This window comes from Coturnix japonica, chromosome 1 (genome assembly GCF_001577835.2).
Source record: "Coturnix japonica isolate 7356 chromosome 1, Coturnix japonica 2.1, whole genome shotgun sequence".
Classification (NCBI taxonomy): Eukaryota; Metazoa; Chordata; class Aves; order Galliformes; family Phasianidae; genus Coturnix; species Coturnix japonica.
The window spans coordinates 166,049,666-166,072,822 of record NC_029516.1 but is presented as its reverse complement, the minus strand read 5'-3'; the positions used below and the strand labels follow the sequence as shown (position 1 = coordinate 166,072,822).

Here is a 23,157-nt window from a genome sequence, read left to right as displayed (position 1 = left end):
AGCATTACCTGCATGCCTCGTGCAGGCAGAGGCATGCCCTGCACTGAGAGCTGTGGAAAGCATGAATGAAAGGCAGTTAAAGCTGGCAGTTACTGTTCTACAACCATGGAAAAGGTGATCAAAAGAGCCAAACAGATGATGGCAGAATTAATCTTTAACGGGTTTTTTGTTTTGTTTTGTTTTGTTTTGTTTTCCCTCAAAGGAAATTGTGCCATAATTGATGGTTTTAAACAGTAGGCTGCTTGCATCTCCATAAGACATCGGGGAATTCAATGTTAGCTAAAGTTTTTCAAAGAAATGAAGTCACTGTAGGGTGAGAGGAAAGGCCCTTGCAGGCTAACTAACTGGTTAAAAGACAGGGATAAGTGGACAGAGAGCAAGGTGGATATCACCCGTGGGGTTCAAAGACCTCTGAGCTTCACTGCTTTCTGTAGGTGATGTGAAAAAAACATAGGATCACAGAATGGTTTGGGTTGCAAAGGACCTTAAAGCCAGTTAGCTTAAAGCAAGTTAGCTGGGCAGAAAAGAAAGTGGATATCAGAGCCTGTTAGGAATTAAGGATAGAGCAAGCCAGAAAGCATCAGGGCACTGTGACACAGACATGTGGGGCACCTGCATTCTGAATACAGGATGAGTCACAGCCCTGGCCCCATCCAGGGAAGGATGCCATCAAACAACGGCCCAGAAAGAACAAGAAAGGAAATCAGAGTTGCAGAACTATTTCCGTGTGAGGAATGATTTCTTTGGATCAGGGCTTGGAAAAAACAGAAGGGACAATTGAAAGCAGATAGGTTTTGCAAAGGGAGAGCTGGGGGAAGAAGGGAACAGGCTGTGCCATTGGGCAGAAGCAGTACAGGGAGCCACAGCTGAGGAGGTGGATGGTCACCTCTGTAACTCCTGGACTGAGGGCTGAGGATAGGGAGAGGCCAAGGAGAAGCTGAGAGCTGGAGAAGGAAAGGAACCAGGGGGGATCTTAGTGTGGAAACACAGAATAGCCCGAGTTGGAAGTGACCCACTCCTCTGCTCTGGGTAGAGCTCATAGATCTCACCCTTAGACCCTTCCCCATCCTTTGGACATTCTTTCACGGTTTTATGCCCTCCTTATGTTGTGTCACACAGTGCTCGATATCAATGCATACAACCGCCGGGCCGGGCTGCATGAATCACGATCCAGGCTCCAGCGGTGCCCAGTGAGGGCTCACAGAATCACAGAATGACCCGGGTTGGAAGGGACCTCAAGGATCATGTAGTTCCAACCCCCCTGCCTGGCAGGGCCACCAAACATACACCTTTACTAGATCAGGTTGCCCAAGGCCCTGTCCAACCTGGTCTTGAACACCTCCAAGGACGGGGCATCCACAACCTCCCTGGGCAGCCTGTTCCAGGGCCTAACCACTCTCCTAGTGAAGAACTTCCCCCTAACATCCAACCTAAATCTTCCCTCTTTTAACTTAAAACCATTTCCCCGTGTCCTGCTATTGTCAGCCCTTTCGAAGTGTTTACTCCCCTCCTGGGAGTAAGTTCCCTTCAGGCGGCAATGAGGTCACCCCGCAACCTTCTCTTCTCCAGGCTGAACAAACCCAACTCCCTCAGCCTGTCCTCATAGGGGAGGTGCTCCAGCCCCCTGATCATCTTCGTGGCCCTCCTCTGGACCCTTTCCAAAATCTCCATGTCTTTTTTGTACTGAGGGCTCCACACCTGGACACAGTATGAGAGATGGGGCCTCACAAGAGCCGAGTAGAGAGGGACAATCACCTCCCTATCCCTGCTGACCACCCGTCTCCTGATGGAGCCCAGGATCCCATTTGCATTCCGGGCTGCCAGAGCGCACTGCTGGCTCACGTTGAGCCTTTCGTCCGTCAGGACCCCCAGGTCCTTCTCTGCCGAGCTGCTCTCAAGGACCACTCCTCCCAGCCTGTACAGGTGCCTGGGGTTCTTCCGGCCCAAGTGCAAAACCTTGCACTTTGCCGTGTTGAACCTCATTAGGTTCACCTGAGCCCAGCTTTCCAGCCTGTCAAGGTCCCTCTGAATGGCATCCGTTCCCTCCACCGTATCGGGGCTCGCAGGGTCTCAACCCGTAACACATGATCCCACGCCGGGCAGCAGCCGCGTGGGGGCGGCGCAGGGCCGGGCGTTGCGGGGCGGAGTCGAGCCGAACCGGGCGGAGCCGCATCACGCCGTGCCGAGCAGTGCCGAGCAGTGCCCGCCATGGCCATCGCACACATCGCCACCGAGTACGTCTTCTCCGACTTCTTGCTGAAGGAGCCGCCCGAGACTCGCTATAAAGGGCTGCGGCTGGAGCTGGCGCTGGATAAGATCGTCACCTGCATCGCCGTGGGGCTGCCGCTGCTCCTCATCTCCCTCGCCTTTGCCCAGGAGGTCTCCATCGGTAACCGCCCCCCGCTGCACACAAAGGGTTGAGCGGGGCGGGGGCTGCGCTGCGAGCATCGGGGTTTGGGGAGGGGCTCAGAGCCGTGGGTAATGGGTCCGCTCGGGGTCAGGGCAAGGGGTCTCTTAGAGGTATTAGAGAGCCGTGGAGATGCGGCACTGAGCGATGTGGGCATGGTGGGGGTGAGCCGGGGTTGGGCATGGTGAGCTTAGTGGGCTTTTCCAACCTTAATGATTCCATGATTCAATGGAAAACATCATGTGTGGCACTAATCAGATCTCAAAGTGCACAATAGATAAGGTGCCCCTGAGCATCTAATGCCGTGTCTGTTGCAGTAGGTGTGGTTTTGACCCAGAACTTGGAGACAAGCAGGCAGGACAGCTGAGAACAACCGTATTCTGTGGTACTTTGGTCAGTCAGAGACTGAGAGGGCATAGAAGCATTTCTATGTGCAAACCTTTTCATTTTACATCAGCTATAACAAGTGCACTTGTCTTCTTGAAACAATGAAAAAGAAGGCTTTCATTTTAGGGGCTCTGCAGGTGCACAAAGCAGCTCATGCGTGGATCTGTTCTCCATTTTCCTCTCTGTCAGCACCCTGTCTAGCTCAGTTGCACACCAAGTTCTCTCTGCTGAGCCCTGCAGCAGTTATTTCTTTCATTTACATAGAATCATTGAGCCATTGAATGGTTTGGGTTGGAAGGGACCTCACAGCCCACACACCCAACCCCTGCCATGGGCTGGCTGCCCCCCACCAGCTCAGGCTGCCCAGGGCTCATCCAACCTGGCCTTGAGCCCCTCCAGGGATGGGGCACCTCAGCTCTCTGTGCAGCACTGACAGGATCACCCTGTCCTATGAGTAAATAATTTCTTCCTAACATCTAATCTAAATCTCCCCTCTTTTAGTTTGGGTTTTTTTGGGCTCTGGTGTGTGGCATATACAGCACCTTTCAGTGTGAAAAGGATTCAAATTGATTCTGTGACAGCAGCAGATCCACAAAGCACAAACTGAAGTGTGCACTGTGCCTTTCACACCAGGGATACACCATGTATCCCTGTGTTATTTTTACTTGTGATCTTGAGAACCCATCAGAAGAAAGCCTGAAGCTTAAAAGCCAGCTCCTGTATTTCATAAAGGAAAAGATCAATGTTGTGCTGGCAGGCCCCGGTGTGAGCAAAGCTACCCACGTGGTTTCCATACAGAAAGTGATAGTGGCTCAGCGTGTTGTCTGTGCCCCACGCTGCTGGGCAGGAGCTCTTTGTAAGGTGTTTTGAGGGGTGTGTTGGGCCTTAGCACTTCTGTGGGCGCTGGTGTGGAGCCATTGGGGGTGGAAAGGAAGCATTTGTTTCCAACGCTTCCTGATGTAGTTGTGTTTTTTAGCTCAGGGCTTCTAAACTGAGAGAAAATGGTAGGGTCTGTGTCAGGTCTGAGGAAGGGCAGCCCCAAATCTGGAGTGGTTGTGAAAGCAACGTGTGAGTCACAACATGGAAATATCTCTTCTGTATATAAAAATTGCAGGCACTTTGCAAAACTGAGTGCTCAGATCCTATTTCTGTTGTGATAATTACATTCTTCCCACCTAAAGTACCTTGGCAGCTTCAGCTGTTCCCTTCCTGTTCTGTTTGGTACTCAGTTACAGCACAGGGGCCAATAACTGCAATTTCAATCCCACCTGTGTTTGCTATTGGTTATGTTAAATGATTCATATCTTTGCAAAGGTTTTCTGATGCTATCAAGTAACTTCTAGTTTTGATAGAAGTTTCAGGTAGCAGATGAGATTCAGTTTGTGTATTGCAAAGGTTTTCTATGCAGGAGACAGGTTAACATCCACTGTGCTCTGTCAGGGAGCCCTGCAGGTTGGTAGGCACAGCACGTGGCCCCTGGCCTTTAATGAAGGTCCTTTCCAACTCAAATGATTCTGTGTATGACTCATGTGTTGCTAGCTTGATTTAATCCTCTTTATAATGTCTATGCTTATTATATGACATAACAAACCCCTTGGAAAGCTTTCCAGGACCAGGAAATCATCGTGTGCTAAGTAAAGACACTTAAGAAACTTGGGTATTACCAACATGAAGGTTTAGGTAGCACTATGAGCTTATCAGTTGTGACAGGTTGGGAAGTGCCTGACCACAGACCAGCCCACAGCAATGATATGTGTCTGTTAAAATGAGAGTTTGTAGCATTGAATGAGTATTATTGTGTCTAATGATCTCGGGTTGCCCCTACTTTGCTGTGCTGGAGGTGCCCATAGGTGGGAGGCCCTACCTTGTGCCATGCATACCATGGGATTAATGTTCCCAGTGACCGTCTTGGGTTTTCCAGCTGGTGACAAAATTCTGGGCACCGGTCAAAACCCACGAGGGCCATTCCCCCTTGTCCCATCACTATCAGACTGTGCAAAAAGTTGGTCTCCCTCCTGTTTATAGGATCCCTTCAGGTACCAGAAGGCTTCAGTAGGTTCCCCAAAACCTTCTTTTCCCCAGGCTGAACAAGCCCAGCTCCCTCAGCCTTTCTTCACTGAGAAGGTGCTCCAGTTCTCTGGGCATCTCTGTGGCCTCTTCTGGATCCGCTCCAACACCTTCACATCCTTCTTGTATTGGGGCCAGTGCAATACTCCAGATGGGGCCTCAGAAAAGCAGAGTAGAGAGGAACAATCTCCATTGCCCTGCTGGCCTCTGTTGGTGCAGCCCAGGATATAGTGGGTCTTCCAGGCCACAGGTACTCACTGCTGGCTCATGTCACCCTGGATGTTCCAGCGATTTGCTGATCATGGCATTTCCATGGCAGCACATGCCGTGCTACTCTTTGGCACATGAAGAGCCCTCAAGTGTAGATCTGAAGTTACTGCTGTCAGGGACAGGCCAGCACCAAGAGCTTCCAACCCAAACCTGTAGCAACATTTGCTTCATTGACGAGTCCAAATTGTCTTTGGGTGAACATCTTCATCTGTCAGCAAGGAGAATCTTTTCTGCTCAGCTTTTACAGAACCAGCCTTTCATTTCCTACAGAAATGATGGAAAGCTGTTTTGGGGACCAGAACTTGTTTTAAAGCACCGTGGCCCTCTGATATTGCTGGAGGATTGGGGTAGCAGTAGAGTAGCAGTGGAACAAAGGTTCGTGCAACAGCTCTGAGATGTTTCTCTTTCTTTGTATCTCATTGGTGGGAATTTCAGTCTGAAATTGTGTTTTTTCTCCGCATTATTAAACAAAACTTGTCACACTAAAGGCCTTCCTGGTCTCCATGTATCTCCCTCCAAGATTCCTTCTTGAACACAGTGACTCCTTCACCCAGGTGCCACTTTGGTCCATAGGAGGCATCTATAAATCTAATAAACACATTCCTTCTGGTCTGCTCTTAATACATGCATGCACACCCACACATCCAGTTTCTTCTCCTTTGGCATGCATCAGAACATCATTTCTTGTATTTTTAAGTGTGAGGTTGTTTGTTGTGTTTTAATACTGGTGTGAAGAGTGTGTGTTGGATGGTGCCTGGCAGTCTGTTCATTGTGTACACGCTGCTTGATTTTCCTGTTTGTGGTTGCTAATGTTGCTAATTCTTGCTGGATAAACTCAGGTATTTGAATATCATGGCTGGTTCATTTTCCCAGTTCGACATTATGGTAGTAATTAATGGCTGGGTTTTCATCTGAGCCTCTGCAAATCTCTTCCCAGTGATTGCGGTGCAGTAGGAAGCAATAATTACTCACTGAATCTATTTAACTGCAAACCGTCTGACCTCAGTTCAGGAAAAACATTTCAGTGTGTGGTTAACATTGATTCTTGGTAGCACTCTCTTTTAGTTTAGTTTCTTAATTAGATGCCTTGGTGGTAAGAGATGTGTTGGGCTGCTGGGGACAAAACCAGTGCTTCCTGCTGGTACCCACCTTGGTGAGGGATGAGGCACAGCCTGGGTGCCTTTGTGCCCCTTTGGAGGGGAGAAGGAAGGGAAAAAAGGCTGTAAAATCATGATGACTTTCAGATGCATTGAGTAATCTGTGTGCAGTGGAGATAATGCACAAAGATGTAATCTCTTTGCACCACGGTTAGTGCAAAGGTGTACTTACATTAACAGGACAGCACTAAGTTAATGAGACAGCAGGGTGGTAACTGGAGAGTCCCCATCTCCTGCTGCTGTCTGTCTCTGGGCTGCTGGATGAAGGTCTGAAGGTTCCAAAGTCCATGCTGAAGTGCTGGGGATCTGAAGAGCTGAGCTTGCTGCCCTGGGATTGCTGCGCTTTCTCTGGTAGGAAGCTGTGCCTGCACCACCTTGGAGGCTGCCTTGTGTATCACTGATTTAAGGGCTCTCTCACTTTCAGTGATTTCCCACCCATTCATGAGAATGAACACATTGCATGTCATTCTTCTTGCAGATGCACAGACACAGCCAGGACAAAGCATCTTGCTGAACACTTCTGTTGCTTGCCCCATGAAAGGGCCACTTGTTTCCTGCTGCATTCAGGGCACAGCCAGCAGCAGGGGGTTTGTTAGGGAAAGCAGGGCATAAATGGACCCCATCAAGAACAGAGACACTCCAGTTGCATCCTTCTGCAGGCTATTTCTTTCACAGATAATGGGGATTCTCTGCAAAGCAGGAACTTCTGAAGCTTTGGGAGAGTGCAGGAGCTCATCTTGTGCCAAGTTAGTTAAACCACGTGAGCTCTGGGCTGATAAACAGCAACTTGTTTTCCATAAGGGAGGCTTGTGACAGATCAGACCCCATCATTATGATACTACAGCCTCAGAAATAATTGCCATAGTGAGTCATAAGGAAAAGCTTTCATTTATAATGCCCCTAAACTGTGCTACATTGTAAAAAGGCTGTACAAGTTACAAGGCTAATGCAGTCATCTTCTGTTACAGAAGCAGTTCTTATTCTCTAGGGGCTAAAGTAGCAAAGGGGCACAAGAATCTTATACAGAAACATACTCTCATAAAGCATAAAGTGATGCCGTCCAGCACTAACTTTGGGAAAAGGAAAGAAAAAAGTAGCAGTATTTCCCTGTTTTGCTCTTTTGACATTTATATTGTGTTGGAGGAAGCGTCGGAGGCTGTTCTTGGCATAGAGTTCCTCAAGGAAGGGCCATCTCCACTCTGTGTAATCATCTGGTGAAACAGCTGTAGTGTTTCAGCATCTAGGGAAGCCCACTGGAAACTTTACATTTTGTTATGGCTGTCAGAGCTTCCAAAGGGAAAACAGAACACTCATGCTGTGTTACTGGCTCTCACCTACGGGGCCACTGATGCTACATATCAACTAAACACCCTTCCTCCTTGATATATGTTTCAGGAAGACTTAGCTGCTGCCTGTAAGCTGGTCAGTGCAGAATTTAACCCTAAGGCTGAGGCTGTTCCTGTTGCCACTTAGTGCCTCGATCTTACATTCAATTGCCAGAGCAGCTGGAGAAGTGCTGGGAGTGAGTGGAGATGGCTGTGCTGTACCTGGCCTTGGTCAAAGCATGACCCTGTGCTGATGAAAATGAACCTGGAGACCCTTGGAAGAGCCTGGGGGCCACTCCTGCTCTGCCAGGAGTTACAGCAGGGCTGACCTGAACCCAAAGTCAAAACTCATGCTCAGAGGCAGAATAAGTGTGGGACACACCTGCCTTTGCATTACTGCACAGACTGCAGGGCTGGGGTAGTGATGTTTGAGGTTTTCTTTCAATACATGTGAGGGGTGAGCACGTGGGATTGAGGTGCTATGCTGTGGTAGCTGCTTCCTTGAGAAACCAGCTTTATCTGTTCACACTTTTCATCTGTTGGCTCTCCTTTGGCCAGTATGAGGATAAGGGATCTGGGAGGTAGCAGTCTTTCCCCCAGAATTATGAAAGTAGATCTAGAAGATGTTTCTAGTGTCTGTCTCAACCTTTAGGGGACATCAGAGGGTCCCAGTGGGAGTTCTGGGTGCAGTTCTGTGGGAATTTGGTGATTCTCAGAGCTGCTCTGCTTCCTTCTCTCAGTGTAATAGCATTGGATGCAGCAAAATCACAAGTGTGAGCTTTTTCTTCTAGGTTTGATTTCTTTCATTTTTTGAGTGCGTGATCCCTTCTGCTTTGTTTTCCAGGTGCCCAGATAAGCTGCTTTGCCCCCAGCTCCTTCTCCTGGCGCCAGGCTGCCTACGTGGATTCCTATTGCTGGGCAGCAGTGCAGCAGAAGCAGCCAGCCTACAACAACCTGGAGAACATTCCCCTCTGGCTCCATAAAGTACGTACACAGGTCTCCTCACAGAAACACTGACCACATGTAGAATCCTGCCTTTACATTCCCCTTCTCATTCTTCCTCTTTTGCCTAAAGAAGCTGTGGATGCCCCATCCCTGGAGATGCTAAACGCCAGATTGGATGGGACTCTGGATAAAGTGATATAGTAGAAGGTGTCCCTGTCCTGGCAGGGTTTTGGAACTGGATGATTTATAATGTCCCTTCCAACCCAAACCATTCTATGGATTCCATGATTCTTCTCTGCTGTTATCCCTGGCTTTGACTTGACTTACTGTTTTTTAGAGAGAATGTTTTCTTTTTCTTACATCCGAAGGGGTAGAGCTGGAATAGACATTTTGTGCTTATAAACAAAGGATCTGTTTGCTAGAATAACAAATGTCCCCAGTTATCTGACAAAAGAGTAATGTTGATGTGTTGCCCTGGAGATTGGTGCCCAACATGTCTTTAAAGAACAACTACTTTAACTCAGGATGCAAAACAGAGCAGCTGACTTAACACTGTATCAAAGCCTTAATTTCGGAAAGCAGGATAGTAAAAACATTTGATATTTTTATTGTATTATACTTGGCCAGCTGGAGAAAGTTGGACTCAGGGCAGATATGGGAGAGGTGAAGTGTATAATGGACAGCAGCATGTTTCAGTCTGCTTTTTCAGGTTGTTCCCATTGAGCCTTTCATTGCTGCAAGCAAAGCAGCATCACTGACTGCTCAGATAAGTGGGTTCTGAGATACCTGAGATGGCTCAAAGGGGTCAGCTTAGTTTTGATTTGGGTTGCAGATTCTGATTTAAATGCTTGGGCAGTGCTGATGATGAAGTCAGAAACGCTGCAGGAGCTCTGTGGTTGTGTGGGTTTTGTTGTGTGCTGCCCTTTTATTACCTTGCCCTTTTATTACATGTTCAAGCCACAGCTTTGTGTCCCAGCAAATAACCTTAGTGGCCATAGGGTGAGGACCTGGTGTTAGAGGCAGTTTGGCTCTGGCACCTGCAGTGCCTGTTCTTCTGCGTTCTGCTGGCACATCCAGTGCCTCAGCTTTTATTGTCCAGTCAGCTGGTTGGATCTCCTTGGGCAGACTGTTCTGATTCAATTCTTGCCCCAGAGCCCTGGCTGTAAGGGTTTACTACTGCCTTCCCCAATGATTTCCACTCATAACTTGGACCTAGAGGACCTTCATTTCATGAATGTTAAAGCCAGAGTTGTTGGCTTCCAACCTGAACTTGTCGTTGCTCAGTGAGTGTCCTAGCTCACTCTAGCCAGGCCTGCAGAGACTGAAGCTGCTGGGACGTCAGTCTGCTTGGGCAGGTGGGGCCTCAACCTGCAGAGCTGGACGCCTTGCTCCCTCCCTCTGTCAAGGAAATGCCTTCTTGTTACCTTCTCTCTTTTAGTTGAACTTTATGCTACAGTTGATAGCTGGCAATTGCAGCAGTAAGTCTCTTAGTTTGCCAGCTATGGCATAAGCCATGTGTCATACTGACATGACACAGACCATGTTAATTTGCTGACTGGTGATGTCTCAGGAATCTCTGCGCGGCTCTTATTGCCACAGTTCTTCTGTGGCAGATGGTGTGTGATGTTTCCTTGGGAAACCCTGCAGGCTGGCAGTGAGCAGTGAGTCCAAACAGATGAGTCACAGCTTGTAACTGGGCTGGGATGCCTGGGCCTGACCTCTGCACCCATGCTTGGCCCCCAGCCCTGCCACTGAGCCAGCTGTCAGAACTGCACATGCTGCTTGGAGGCCAGCCAGTGGGATGGGATGGGATGGAAGGGAATGGAATGGAAGGGAATGGCTCATTGGAAAGACCTACAGAGACCATTAAGTCCAGTTGCCTGACAACTTCAGAGTCAACAAAAAGTTAAAGCATATTATTGAGGGTGTTATCTCTCAAGTGATGCTAAAGGATACAGCAGAGGTGACCTGCTGTTGCCACTGCTGAAATGCACCACCCACTGCCTCACTGTGCTCACATTCACTGCTGTGCCTCCAAAAAGTTTCAGCCAGCATCCATAAATGTCAGTGGGGGCACTTCTTTCTGCATGGGGGAATTCAGTGACACACCTTTGCTTCATCCTCACTTCCATGTCAGGCATTTTTTGTCACACTACCCCCCTGTTGCCATCTGTCACGCAGCAACAAAATATAATGGGATATTGATGGGAAGGTTCAGCCTCTACTGCCATCCCACCAACACCCATCTTTGTAGTCATGGGCGGAGTAATAAAAGAAGAGGCAGCCCTCATCTTCACTCCCTTTATGCAGTTTGCTTCTCATCTCTGAAGATGTTGGTCTGTTTTGGTAGCACATAACTTTGTTTTGAACTAGAATGGAAACAAGCTTTTGGCCACCATGAGTGCCAGTCTAGTCAAGGAGAAGACTGTACTGTAAAGCCTTTTAATCCATCATACACAGAGAGGTTTATACAGGTACAAACAGGAGACCAAAGAGCATTATCTTAGTGGCTCTTGGTAGGCACCAAACATAGCAACCAAGCAAGGTGTGGGGCAAGTAGTAGAACTGAGATGTACTGTGGACCTGCTTTCTGAGTTGCTTGTCTGTAGATATACAAACCCTCCTGAGGTCCTTTAGTGAGTTGTTGATATGATTACTATCACAGTTGTTACCAGCTTGGTATTTATACAACTTCCCAGCTGGCTGAGGATTCCTCATCTTTCACCTATAAAGCCCCACCCAGAGGGATTAGAGGCTGTCAGGGTAAGGAAAGTAGAACACATACATTTCTAAGCCATTTTTTGTGCGATGTTACAGCTAGTTTAGTCACATCAGCCTTACTATTTGAAGCTGAATAAACAGCATTTAAGCTGTACTGTAGCAGAAAGCAAATAACAGGAGGAATAAAAAAGGTCATGCGTGGTTTGAGATTCACTTTCAGTTCTGGAGACAGGACAGTCTCTCAACCACGTGGCAGCCTTTAGAATGATGAGTCATTTACAGCTCACGCTTCTGCTCTGAAAGCTGGTGAAACATCTCCCATCATCTGCAATAGGAACAGGGTTGTATCCAGAGGGAGCTTAATAGCTTTGGTTCTGGAAGAATTTGTTGCTGTCAGCCAGTTTGGGGCATGCTTCGTTTATTTCAGTGATTTCCCAGGGGTGGTTCGCACTTTCTGTCTGCTGTCTTTATCCAAATCTCAGGTCCTATCAAATAGATCTCTGCACTGTTGGTGGCTGTTTTTAAGCTGTATTTGAGCATATGAAGAAGTCATTGAAAAGCCCTTTCACTTTGCTTTCAGTCTACTTAAAATATCTTAGTGTGGTTGAAGCTGAGGATGCTATGTCATAGAACCGTAGAATCATTTGAGTTGAAAGGGACCCTTAAAGGCCATCTAGTCCAACTCATCTGCTATGATCAGGGACACCTACAGCTAGACCAGGTACTTGGAGCCCTGACCAGTGTGATCCTGAATGTCTCCAACAATGGGGCATCCACTTCTCTGGGCATATATAACAGGCTCTTTTAGGTTTTAGTCTAATTTTTTCTTCATCTTCAGTAGAGTGTGAAAATGATGTATTTTTAAAAGACAGTTCTTTGGTTCAGTCATCTTATCTGTATATATAAAATCATTACTCAGACACTTCTGTCTCATGTATTCAGTGTGCTGGCTGAATTAGCTGATTTCTCAGTGATTAGTTCAAGGGACTGAACTATATGTCTTCAAGAAGGCAAGTCAACCTCTATGTGCACTGGGAGCTGAAATGTAGTGAGGATGGTTTATGTCATTGTGCATATTCATCTGAACCAAAGCGTTCACAACTCACAGTAAGACGAGCACTCAGTTTGTGCAGGTAACTTTCATGGGAGAATCAATTGCAGACACTTGAATAAATAGTCATGACTGTATTTTTCTAGACTCTGGATGTGAGGGTTATTTTTCTTCTCCATTCATAGATGTGATTCTGTGTTCAAGCCTGTGATAGTATAGATTTAAAACTGCTCAACCTAGTTCTTATCAGGGATGTGAGAAAACAGCCCATCTCTGAGTATAAGCATTTTGGTGTATGCAGCTGATGTGTTCAGAGCTAACCTTCATGGCTGCTCTTGCAAGTGAAGACTGAAAACCACACGAACCACATTCTGTGCTGAGATGGGGGATCGTGGCTCTATGTCCTGACTCTTCTGTGCATCCTGCTCAAGTCTGAGGTGCTCTTGGTTAGGGTACAGCCTGTAAAGCATGCAGAGCTTGAGATTAGTGGAGTTAAATGAGCTGCAGCAGTACAGGATGAGGGAATTGAGCACTTGGCTTTGTAGTGCTGGGCTTCCTTGGGAGCTCAAGTTCTGACACGCGCTACTATCAGAGTAGGTGACAAATAAGGGAAGGTGCTTCCATTTGGAGCTCAAATGTGCTTGGCAGAAAACATGTAAGAAGATCTAGTTTTGAGTCTTTGGTGCATGCATTACTCTTGTATGGAATCATAATCACACACTATAATAATCATAGAAACAGAATATCCGGGGTTGGAAGGGAGCCATAAGGATCATCAAGTCCAAATCCTGGCAAATAATCAGACATTACCTATGCTGGGCACCTTCCAGTTTTGGAGCAATGTAATTGAAGCTCTTCTACTCTGTTTCTGAGTACCAGACTCACTTAGCCTTTGTCTTTCCTTTTGTTTTCCTCTTGCACTGTGTGGAGATGGAAGCTGATGGCCTGCAGGTGTAATAGCCCTTAAGTTGCCTTTAGAAAGGAACTGGATAAACAGCAAAGGAAAAAACTGAGTTTTACTTTTAGGGAAGTAACTTTCTCTGTCTGTTTAGCTCTCAAGGTCAGCGATACTTCCCATTACATCTAATTACTCTAATTACATCAGTTCCCCTTTTTCTTCATTGCCTTTGAAGTAAATATTTAAAAAGGAGCATATTGCACATTCTCATCCACATGTGAATGGCACAGCATTGATTTCGTAAAATGAGAAGTCTTTGTGCGTGACTCTAAATGCAGTCAGATGAGCTGGATAATCCAAGTCTGTTGTTCTAAAACCTGGGACTCGTGCTGGATGACTTTGCATTTTCACTTCTGCCCGTTGGTTCAGGACCCCAAAATGCAATGATTCAGAACTAATGGCTAGTTATGTAAGCCTGCTGTTATCAAATGGAACAAACGTCCTTCTTCTTTAAAAGGAGCCAGAATCCATGAAGGATGGAGTGAAGCATCAAGTGCTGCAGAAGGACTGACAAACACAGGCTTTCATTCCAAACCAAAAGAGCTGGGCTAATGATTGTGCTGCTGCTCTGGTTTTGTGACCATTTGGAAAAGAGCTTCATGGAGTTTCCTCATGCTTCCATCTGCTCCAGCTTTGGGGGTTTAAGAACCTTGTAAGGGGAGTTTAGAGACATGCCTTTGTGTGCATCCCAGGAGTATGATGGCTGTAGGTGAAGAAACAGTGGTAAAGGAGTCAGGGGGAAGAAGAAATGGAAGAAGGTTGTAGGAGGGCAGGAAGGTGGGTGGGCTTGGAGGAGGTCTGCTTGTCTCCTGCTTAACGCAAACACAAGCTAATGTTAGGTCCAGATTCTCATCCCGTAAGTATCTCTTGATCCACTCATGTAAGCAGAACTGTCCCACTTGATGACTAATGAATCCAGCCCAACTTGTCACTAAGATTCCCCTTCAGCTTTTCCAGTGGACGTGCATGTGTGCAGCTATCCCAGTGAAGATAAGCAAGCCTGATTCTAACTTGTTCATCACAACTTAAAAAATCCATAGGAACTAATGCTCGATTTAAGTGAAACTATCAGCACTTGAATATAATGAATCAAAGGGCAGTCGAACTGCTCAGTACCTTATATCAATGACTTGTCCTATTAGATCGTACATCATGGCCCTGTAAGTGTAATGTTATATATGAATACATATCTTGAATAGAAAGTCAGAGCTCAGAGATAATATGTTCTCTCCAGAAGCTGGAGGGAGTTGGAGATTTAATTTCATGGTGGAAAAGCTCCTACTTAGTGATAAATAGAAGAAAGAAGAACTTGAGGCCATTGTGCTTCTTGCCTTCTTCAGCCCCTTTCCCTAAATAATGGGGACTATTGTCAGGGTTGTGGTAACTTTATTTTGCTTTTTTCTGGTGGAAAGTGATTTTTTAAGCTCTAAGCAGCACTGAGGTTACTGGAGCTGAGCAAAGAGGGATTTGACTGCCCTGCGTGTCCCTGGTAATGGAAAGTCAGTTTAGTAGAAACAATTAAGGAAGGTTCTTGGGAACGTAATGGGCTTATGGGGAATGTAATAAGTTTGTGGGGGATGATGGCTGGCTTATTTTATACCCAGGTGGAGCCTAATCTGAACTTTTCTCCTTTCAGTTCTTCCCATACATCCTTCTGCTCGTGGCCATCCTGCTGTACCTACCATGCCTGTTCTGGCGCTTCACGGCAGCACCTCACCTCTCTTCAGACCTGAAATTCATCATGGAAGAACTTGACAAAGCCTATAACAGAGCAATCAAAGCTGCTAATAGTGTCCGTAGTGGAGACCCCAGGGACCCCGCTGACTTCATTCCAGCTGCTAATGAAAACGTGACACAGAGGTAGGACTGCAGCTGAGCTTTCTGTGCTGTTCTCCTTAAGCTCTGAACGGATGTGGCACCTGTCCTCACAAGGAGATTTGGTGGTGGTTTAACACCTTTTAAATCTGATTAAATAAAAAGACATTGGAAATCATTACAGTGAGCATTTGGAACTGGAACTTGCTTTTTTTCTAGACAAAGAGAACATTTGATTAGCTCTTCTCATTATTAATTACCTGAGGTATCCTATGTGGTTTTTTTTTTTTTTTAACAGGTGTTAATTAGTTTTACCCATTGAGATAAGAAAACAAGAGGGGCTGCGGTCCTCACTTGTCAATGCGAGGCAGAGCCTGTTCCTTGTCTTCTGCCCTTTTAGATCTGGGTCTGCAGAGTTCCTGGGTAAAGCAAAGAAAACAGCACCAGACACAGCAGCAAAACAAACAAAACCCACGCAACAACCCCCCGAAGAAAGAAAGAAAATCAAACAACATAAGCAAAAAAGCAAACCCTGTGATCAAATCAGTGCTCCAACCAGAACCAGAGTCTGCTTCACCCTCAGTGGGGCACCCATTTGTGCACGCTGTTGTAGGAGCAGTGCATTGGGATCTCCAGAGATCTGTTCCTTTGTCCTTGCCTTGGCAAGGGAAAGGCTATAGAGAGCACTGTAAACTGAATGAGTGCCTGGGAGTCTGTTTTGCCTTGTGGATGTACATGTTACGCCTGTTTCATATTGCAAGGAATAAAAAGGGGTTTTTTTTGCTGAGAGGAAAATGCCCTTTTTCCATTTTCCAACATCAGAGCTCTGTGAGTGGCTTTTTCTGTGTAAGATAGTCATTATTCTTCATGTAACTGCTGTCATCTTCCCATTGACTATAATAGATCTACTGCTGATTTACCCCAGTAGGAGAAAACCCAACCTTGTGTCTACTGTCAAGGATTAGACTGATCAGAAATCTCAGATAGGTGCATCATCCAATCTGTGTGACTTAGGGTTTTTTTTTCTCTCTCTTGCAGCTTGTGGGAAATCTCTGAAAGCCACTTTAAATACCCGATTGTGGAGCAGTACTTGAAGACAAAGAAGAATTCCAAATGCTTAATAATCAAATACATCTTCTGCCGCTTACTCACTCTCGTGATTATCTTCGTTGCCTGCCTCTATCTGGGCTACTACATCAGCCTCTCCTCTTTGAGCGACGAGTTTCTCTGCACCATCAAAACAGGGATCTTAAAGAATGACACGACTGTTCCAGAAGTGGTTCAGTGCAAGCTGATTGCTGTTGGTGTCTTCAAGGTGCTCAGCTACATTAACCTGATAGTTTATCTCCTTGTGATGCCGCTGGTGGTGTACGCAATGTTTGTTCCCTTCCGCTGGAATTCGGGCATTCTCAAAGTGTATGAAATCCTGCCAACTTTCGACGTTCTGAAGCTGAAGTCCAAGAGTTTAGATGACTTAAGCCTTTACATCCTCTTTCTTGAGGAAAACGTGAGTGAGCTGAAATCATATAAATGCCTCAAAGTGCTGGAGAATATTGCGGTTTCTGAGAAGTTTGATGTCATGCAACTTTTGATAAACCTTGGTACAATTAAGACAGATACTATTGATGGGAAGCCAGGGACGGCTGTGGCGGGGAAGCCAGAGGAGACAACTGTAGAAGAGCTGGAAAAAGATGCAACAGAGCTACAAGGTAAGATGGCCCAAGCTTTCTAGCTTTCTTTAAAAGAGAACAAGGGAAAAAAACTAAACATATTAGTTTAAAAAGTTATTAGTAATGAGCAAAGCCAGTGGGATCTAGGTGTGCATTGTATCAAAAACACTTTAATATATTCTACAAGAAAATGGACCTGCTTATACTTTTCTACATCATCTACAGTATAACTGCTATGACTTCATTATCATGGGCTGAGTCCAGGATAGCAGAAAACTTAAATTAATGTGAAAATAAGTGTGATATTCAGAAAAGCTGCTGGCAGAGAAACTGAAACTGGCAAAAAAAGTGGAAGTGAGGCCAATGAATGTGCTTTGTTCCTTAAGCAGAGAGGAAGGCAGATCGTCTGCAAAGTGGTTTTTGCCAAAATGGTGAGTCAGGGTCTGGATTGGTGCTCTTGTTCTCTGAATAGTCCCATCATCTTCCAGACTGGCTCTGAGCAATTATTACAGAAGATGTGCGGTTAGCATATCTTAAATGTGATTCTAATGCAGTGCCAAGTTACTGAAGAGAAGCCAGATATCCAGATAGAGGCAAAAGGGGGGTGGAAAAACTTTCTTCCTATTTAATGTAAACACGGCCACCAGCACCTACATCCTCCCAGTGAAACAGCTCAGACCCATGGCCAGCCTCCTCACCAAGTCCTTCACTTGCAGAAGTGAAGATGCTTTGGAACATCAGCAGCACAAAAACATTAAATCTGCTTTCTTTTCAGTTAATCTTGCCTTGCACTTAATACCAAAAAAGAAGCAGCAGTGTCCAGAGGGTTCCTCCGTGCTTTGGTCAAGCACTTCTTGGCTGAGGTTTGGAGAAGTGAATTTGTACAACAGGGGAAATAAGAAGGAACAGTGAAGATTATTTTAACCTGTACAAGGAACACTTCTGGGAACCAGCTCTAGAGGAGAAAGTTGGAGTACTTCGGGTAGAACATAGTTTTCCTTTTAAATGTGACCCTTTTTGAAGATACAGGTGGGTCGGTTTGCTGGGAGGATGTAGGAGCCCAAGGTTGAGGTGTCTGCTTAACAACCTGAAGAAGCTAAGGAAAATCTGACTCATTTTTACCGAAAAGCAGAACTTTTTAAACTAATTTTATTTCACAGAAACACTTCAGAGGCTTTAAGTTTCCTTTTGTTTAGAGCAGAAAAAACTGATTCTTGATGATATGTTAAAATATATTACAGAGAAAGGCTGCCACATGGTGACTTGCTCTAGCTGTCTAGTGGACAGCCCTCTTGTTCTGACAGATGGATCCCACTGTCTACCAGCAAAGATTCTCCCATTGCTCCCCATCTTTTCATCAATTGCTAGTGATGTCTTGTTTTAATTAGCTTTAATTTAATTGATTCGTGTTAACAAAATTGTGGTAGATGTTGACTTTAGAATACACAGGAGGAGACACTGGCCAGGGTCTGGAATAAGAGGATGGGACATCACAGAGTGGCTGAGGTTGGCAGAGACCTCTGGGTCCATCTGGCCCAACCCCTGCTCCAGCAGGGACACCCAGAGCAGGGTGCCCAGGGCCATGTCCAGGTGGCTTTGGAGGATCTCCAAGGAGGAGACCCCACAGCCTCTGGGCAGCCTGTGCCACTGCTCCATCAGCCACACAGCACAGAAATCCTTCCTAGTGTTTATAGAGAACATTTTGTGTTGCAGTTTGTGCCCATTGCCTCTTGTCCTGGCACTGGGCAACACTGATAAGAGCTCGGCTCTGTCTTCTTTGCCCCATCTTTGCATTGCTGCAGTTCTACCAACAAGAACGTTGAGTGATTTGCTGCCTTCTCACTTCTAAAAGTTTACTTTCTGCTTAGTTTTGGCAGACCGTGATGCAAGTGGCCACGTGAGCCCAAAAGAAGATAAAAAGCTTCGCCAAAGACTTATCGACTCTTCGTGTTGATGCCTTCCAGCTGCCGCATGCAGGAGCTTCGTGCTGCTGCAAGAGGGCTTTCCTCTGCCTCCACTGTGCTGAACACAAGGTGCTGCTCTGCTCTTCGAGTGCAACTGTCCCAGGAGCCCGACAGCTCCTCAGAGGACAGACCAGTTTACAGACTGCTTGTTGAACAACAGGCAACAGTCACATACCCCAAAAAAGCATGCTGTAGACTTTCAGTATTTCTTTAAGAAAAAAAAAGAAAAAAATACCACGAAGAATCAATAAGTACAAAAAAAAGAATCCCTATTGTGAGTAACAAGTGAAATGCACTCAATGCACATGAAGCCAGCATCAGAAAAGAGCTCTGTTGGGTACAGAGGTGAGAAACTGCCCTGCACGTATCAAAAAGAAATGGCCATGCTGTGTTCTGACGTGCTGCTCCATGCTTGGCCATCTTGTTGAGGCACGTGGGGGCTTTCTGCCCTATTGAAGGGGTTTGTTTGTTGAATCTGGTTAACGCATGTACCAGGTGGTGCCTGGCTGCTGGTCTTAGCTGTGTCTTCACAGGATAAATAGGGGTTGTTGTGTTCAGTTTGAGATGTCTTGAGTCATCTCAGTAGCAAAGTGTGGGATTACTCATTTGGCACTGCCAGAAGAAGGATCTGCAGTCGTAGTGTAAGGGGGTCCTGCAGATGGTAGGGGCTTTGAATTTTTCTATGCTTTCACAAAATAATGTCTTAACATTTTTTATACAAGCTGTAATGATTTGCAAACTAAACGTTGGGCTCATTCCTGTTGTCAGTTGGTTAGGTCTTAGTGATTAATGTAACCTGGGTGTTTAGACTGAAGATCAGAGAAGTTGGCTCCATTTTGTAACGATCTGTAGACATTCTCTTTTATGGTTGTATATTTGGAACGGGTTTCAGTGTGTTTGTGATGCAAACTGTTTGTGCTGTTTTCCAATACCCACCTGAGTAGTTACTCTCAGTGCACTGGAGTGGCACCTGAGCACCTCAGCAGAACTAAGCACCCCATAGGCAATATGACAGGGATGTGCGCACATAGAAAGGTTGCTCTCCTCTCATGTCCCATGACTTGAATTGTAATTAAAGATAAGAAGCTGAAGAGGTTTGGATGAAGGAAAGAGGAGTGTTTGTTAATTGGAAAAGTGTCCCAGCTTATTATTGTATGGTTTGGGAAATACAGCGTTCAGCTTTTGTGTCATCCCGCTCTGCCCAGGTCCTCTACCTTCTGTTAACATAAATATGAACTTTGTTTTGGATTTTGGGCACGGGGGTGGGTGGGTGGAGGTGTGATGGTCATGGTGACTATGTCTGTCTTTCACAGATGCTACATGCGCACTTGTTCTGTGCATCATCTGTGTTATCGTAACTGAAGTCTCTTGCCTGTCACCTCCTCTAGGTTGTCTTTTTGATGCCTGTTTTGGCTCAGTAAACCTTCCATTTCCCAGTTCATCCACGTCTTTTCATCTTGCCTGTTAGCATTCTCCATGCTGAGAATGAGGAATAAAAGAGGAATCCGTGTTACAGCCTTTGCACTGAACTGTTGATGTGCTGCAGCAGATTTGAAAGAGATAATGCACCTGCTTGAGTTGGCTGCTCTTGCTAGACAAGTGGATCCCAAGTGCTGCTCTGAGACACACTGTGCTGGTTTTACAAGAACATGATGGTTATTGTACAATTTCCACCTAAGAGGAACTTTATTTGAAAGAAAGTCTTGAAGTCATGATATTGTGCCAGTTCTTTATATAGGGTTGTAGCACAGCGTGCAGTCCCAATGTGTACAGCATTACTGGCAAGAAGTGGGGTATATGTTGGGTATGGCCTGAGCTGCCACATGCTTCTCCCATTAAATCCACAACCACTCTGACCTTTTCTATACTGTCTCTGGCTGTGCTGATGCCTGTTATGTGTGGGTAATGCAGGTGCACTGCTCTACAGCAGTGTGGTGTGTTGGTTGGATGTGTAACCTGACATGGATTGGCACAACTAGGTCCAGCCACATCAATCTTACTCTTAAGGACTATCTCATGGATGCCTTCCATAAGGCTCCCTGATGTCACCACCTCTTCTAAGTCTGAGTTTCAGAGAGAGAAGTGTGCAAATACTCCTGAAGGATTAAGATGAGCTCACAGCGTGGCCATGAGCTGCTGAGCTCTCTGCTGATCCCAGTGCAGATGCTCCTGTGCTGCTGTCATTCAGAGAAACTCCTTTGGTTGTCTGCCCCTTGTACTTTGGGTGTTTTGAGAGGAGCAGTAGTGCAATACTAAGGTTTAGTGATATGGGCATGTTTGAACTGTTTGGTATAAGTAACGAGCTCTTAGTCTTTAAAACATGAAGCTCCTGAAGGTAATATGTGTTCCATGATTATGAACGGTACCTTTTACTAACTCTTGTTGTGTTTTAATAGTATGACTCGCTGCAGTGAGTCTCTTGTTGTCTTCCAAGGTTTTCAATAAAGCATGGATCCATTCTCGGTTATTTAAATAAAAGTAATTTTGTGAACTACAGCAGTGTACATCTAAGTCAGCATCTCATAGAGCCATAGAATGGCTTGGGTTGGAAGGGATCTCAAGGATCATCAAGCTGCAACCAATTGCCACAAGCAGGGCCACTAATCTCCATATCTAATACTAGACCAGGCTGACCAGGGCCCCATCCAACCTGGCCTTGAACACCTCCATGCACAGGGCATCCACAACCTCTCTGGGCAGCCTGTTCCAGCACCTCACCACGTAGTTAAAGAGCATCTGAACAACCTCAATGCAGTATGAGCAACCTGATGCCACAACCTGAGCAAACTCTTTGCACAGCAGTTGAAGTGTTCATTTAATTGTGTTCTCATAGTTTATTTTGCTCTGATAATATTGGTTCAAAATTTATTTAACTGTAAAAAAAAAACAGTCAATGAAACATCAGCACATGATAGCTACTCTATGTAGCAATTTACTGTCTAATAATTGACCGCTTTCTCAGCACACTTGAGCTCTTAGTATCATAGGATCATCAAGGTTGGAAGAGACCTCTAAGAACATCTAGTCCAACCATCCACCCATGGCCACCTTGTCCACTAACCATGTCCTTCAAAACATATCCCTCTTCAGATACATCTGGTTGTTGTAAGATGCGTTGCAGAAACTGCCTGGTCCAGTCCTACTTTCATTTTAGTAGCTCCCTCTGTATTTTACTTGTTTAGAAAGATGAGCAAAATTCCTATTTAGGTGTTAAGAAAAGGGCCCGTCTTTAGCCTGTTCATTGCTACATTATTTCCAGAAACATTTATGTCTATCTGTCTTTTTAAAATACATTAGGAAGTTAAAAGTTGAGATTTAAGTTTGCTTTGTGCCATCCTTTGAGTGTTCTCTCTCCATCGTTTTGATATCAAATAATTCTCCTGAAGTGGGAGAGTTGCTCAGTAGATCCTCTGTGTGCCTTTGTGTGCTCCTTGTGATGCCACTCAGTAGCTCTTAGCTGCCTGGGGACTTTTAGAACTTGTTATCAGTCACTTCCAGAACAAGGGGTGGATTTTAGGTACATGATTTGTTTCTCTTCCTGAGAATGGTGAGCGGTTTTTCAGCAGGAGTTTTTGATGCCAAGCACAGGTCCAGGAGCCTGATTTGAAGAGCCCATGCAGGAAGGCTGTGCCATAGAGCCAGCTTACTTAAGAAAGTTTGTAATCCTGCTTTGAATGAATTTAGAGCACATTCCCCTCAGTGAATTGTTTTCATCACTACAAGAGTGTTTTCCTGACACCTCATCATCTCCTGCATTACTTCATCTTTTCTATTGTATGCAAAATCTGTCCAAATATCTTACAGTTCAATCAATGGCCAGCTCAGGGGATGATGAATTATTCATCTAAGTGAAACAAAGAGAGTAATGCACCGTTTTTTCCCCTATAGATCCAGCATGGTATGAGGAAGAAAAATAACCTGAACTGACCGAGAACACTTTTACCAGCCCCAGTTCTTGCAGCCCATATCTCAGCAGCCTGGCCTTATGGAGTGCATTGGAAGGACAGTCAGGATGAACGCTGTCTATGCTGGTATTCTCTCTGTGTCACAGTGGGCAGCAGTGGCTACTGATGGGACAGCACTAGGCATGGGCCAAGCAGCAGGAGGTGCATAGAACCACAGCATCACATAAGCACATCTGTAGTCTATCAGCACTCTTTCAGAACAAGGCCCTGTGAATGCTCTCACTGTAATGGCAGCCTTCTCTTAAAACAGACAATGTGGGTTTTACTGCTAACTGGAGAAGGACTCTGTTTCAGTGGCTGTTTTGTTCTCTTTATGAACTCCTCAGGGCAGCTCAACGCACAGTGTGCATAGACGCTGTGGCTACCAAAGAGCACAACCAAATGTATCCAGAGCTGAATGCAAACTAAAGGAAATTTAGAATATAGACCTACAAAAGCACTGAATGCTCAGCATT

At 45.7% G+C, this 23,157-nt stretch overlaps 1 protein-coding gene across 1 annotated transcript; it reads left to right on the top strand.

Moving 5' to 3' along the window:
- The first annotated feature begins 2,165 nt into the window (after positions 1 to 2,165).
- On the top strand, positions 2,166 to 21,233 carry PANX1 (pannexin 1). Its single transcript, XM_015852307.2, has 5 exons — positions 2,166 to 2,389; positions 8,458 to 8,597; positions 14,925 to 15,148; positions 16,142 to 16,812; positions 18,642 to 21,233. The coding sequence occupies exons 1-5, from the start codon at positions 2,209 to 2,211 to the stop codon at positions 18,725 to 18,727; spliced, it is 1,302 nt and encodes a 433-aa protein (XP_015707793.1). The 5' UTR covers positions 2,166 to 2,208; the 3' UTR covers positions 18,728 to 21,233.
- Positions 21,234 to 23,157: the final 1,924 nt, after the last annotated feature.

Excerpts from the sequence above, each read along its gene's own strand:
- PANX1 (XM_015852307.2), top strand. The coding sequence starts at position 2,209 with ATGGCCATCGCACACATCGCCACCGAGTACGTCTTCTCCGACTTCTTG. Across the intron at positions 15,149-16,141 it reads AATGAAAACGTGACACAGAG|CTTGTGGGAAATCTCTGAAA; the intron begins GTAGGACTGCAG and ends TCTCTCTTGCAG. Across the intron at positions 16,813-18,641 it reads AGATGCAACAGAGCTACAAG|TTTTGGCAGACCGTGATGCA; the intron begins GTAAGATGGCCC and ends CTTTCTGCTTAG.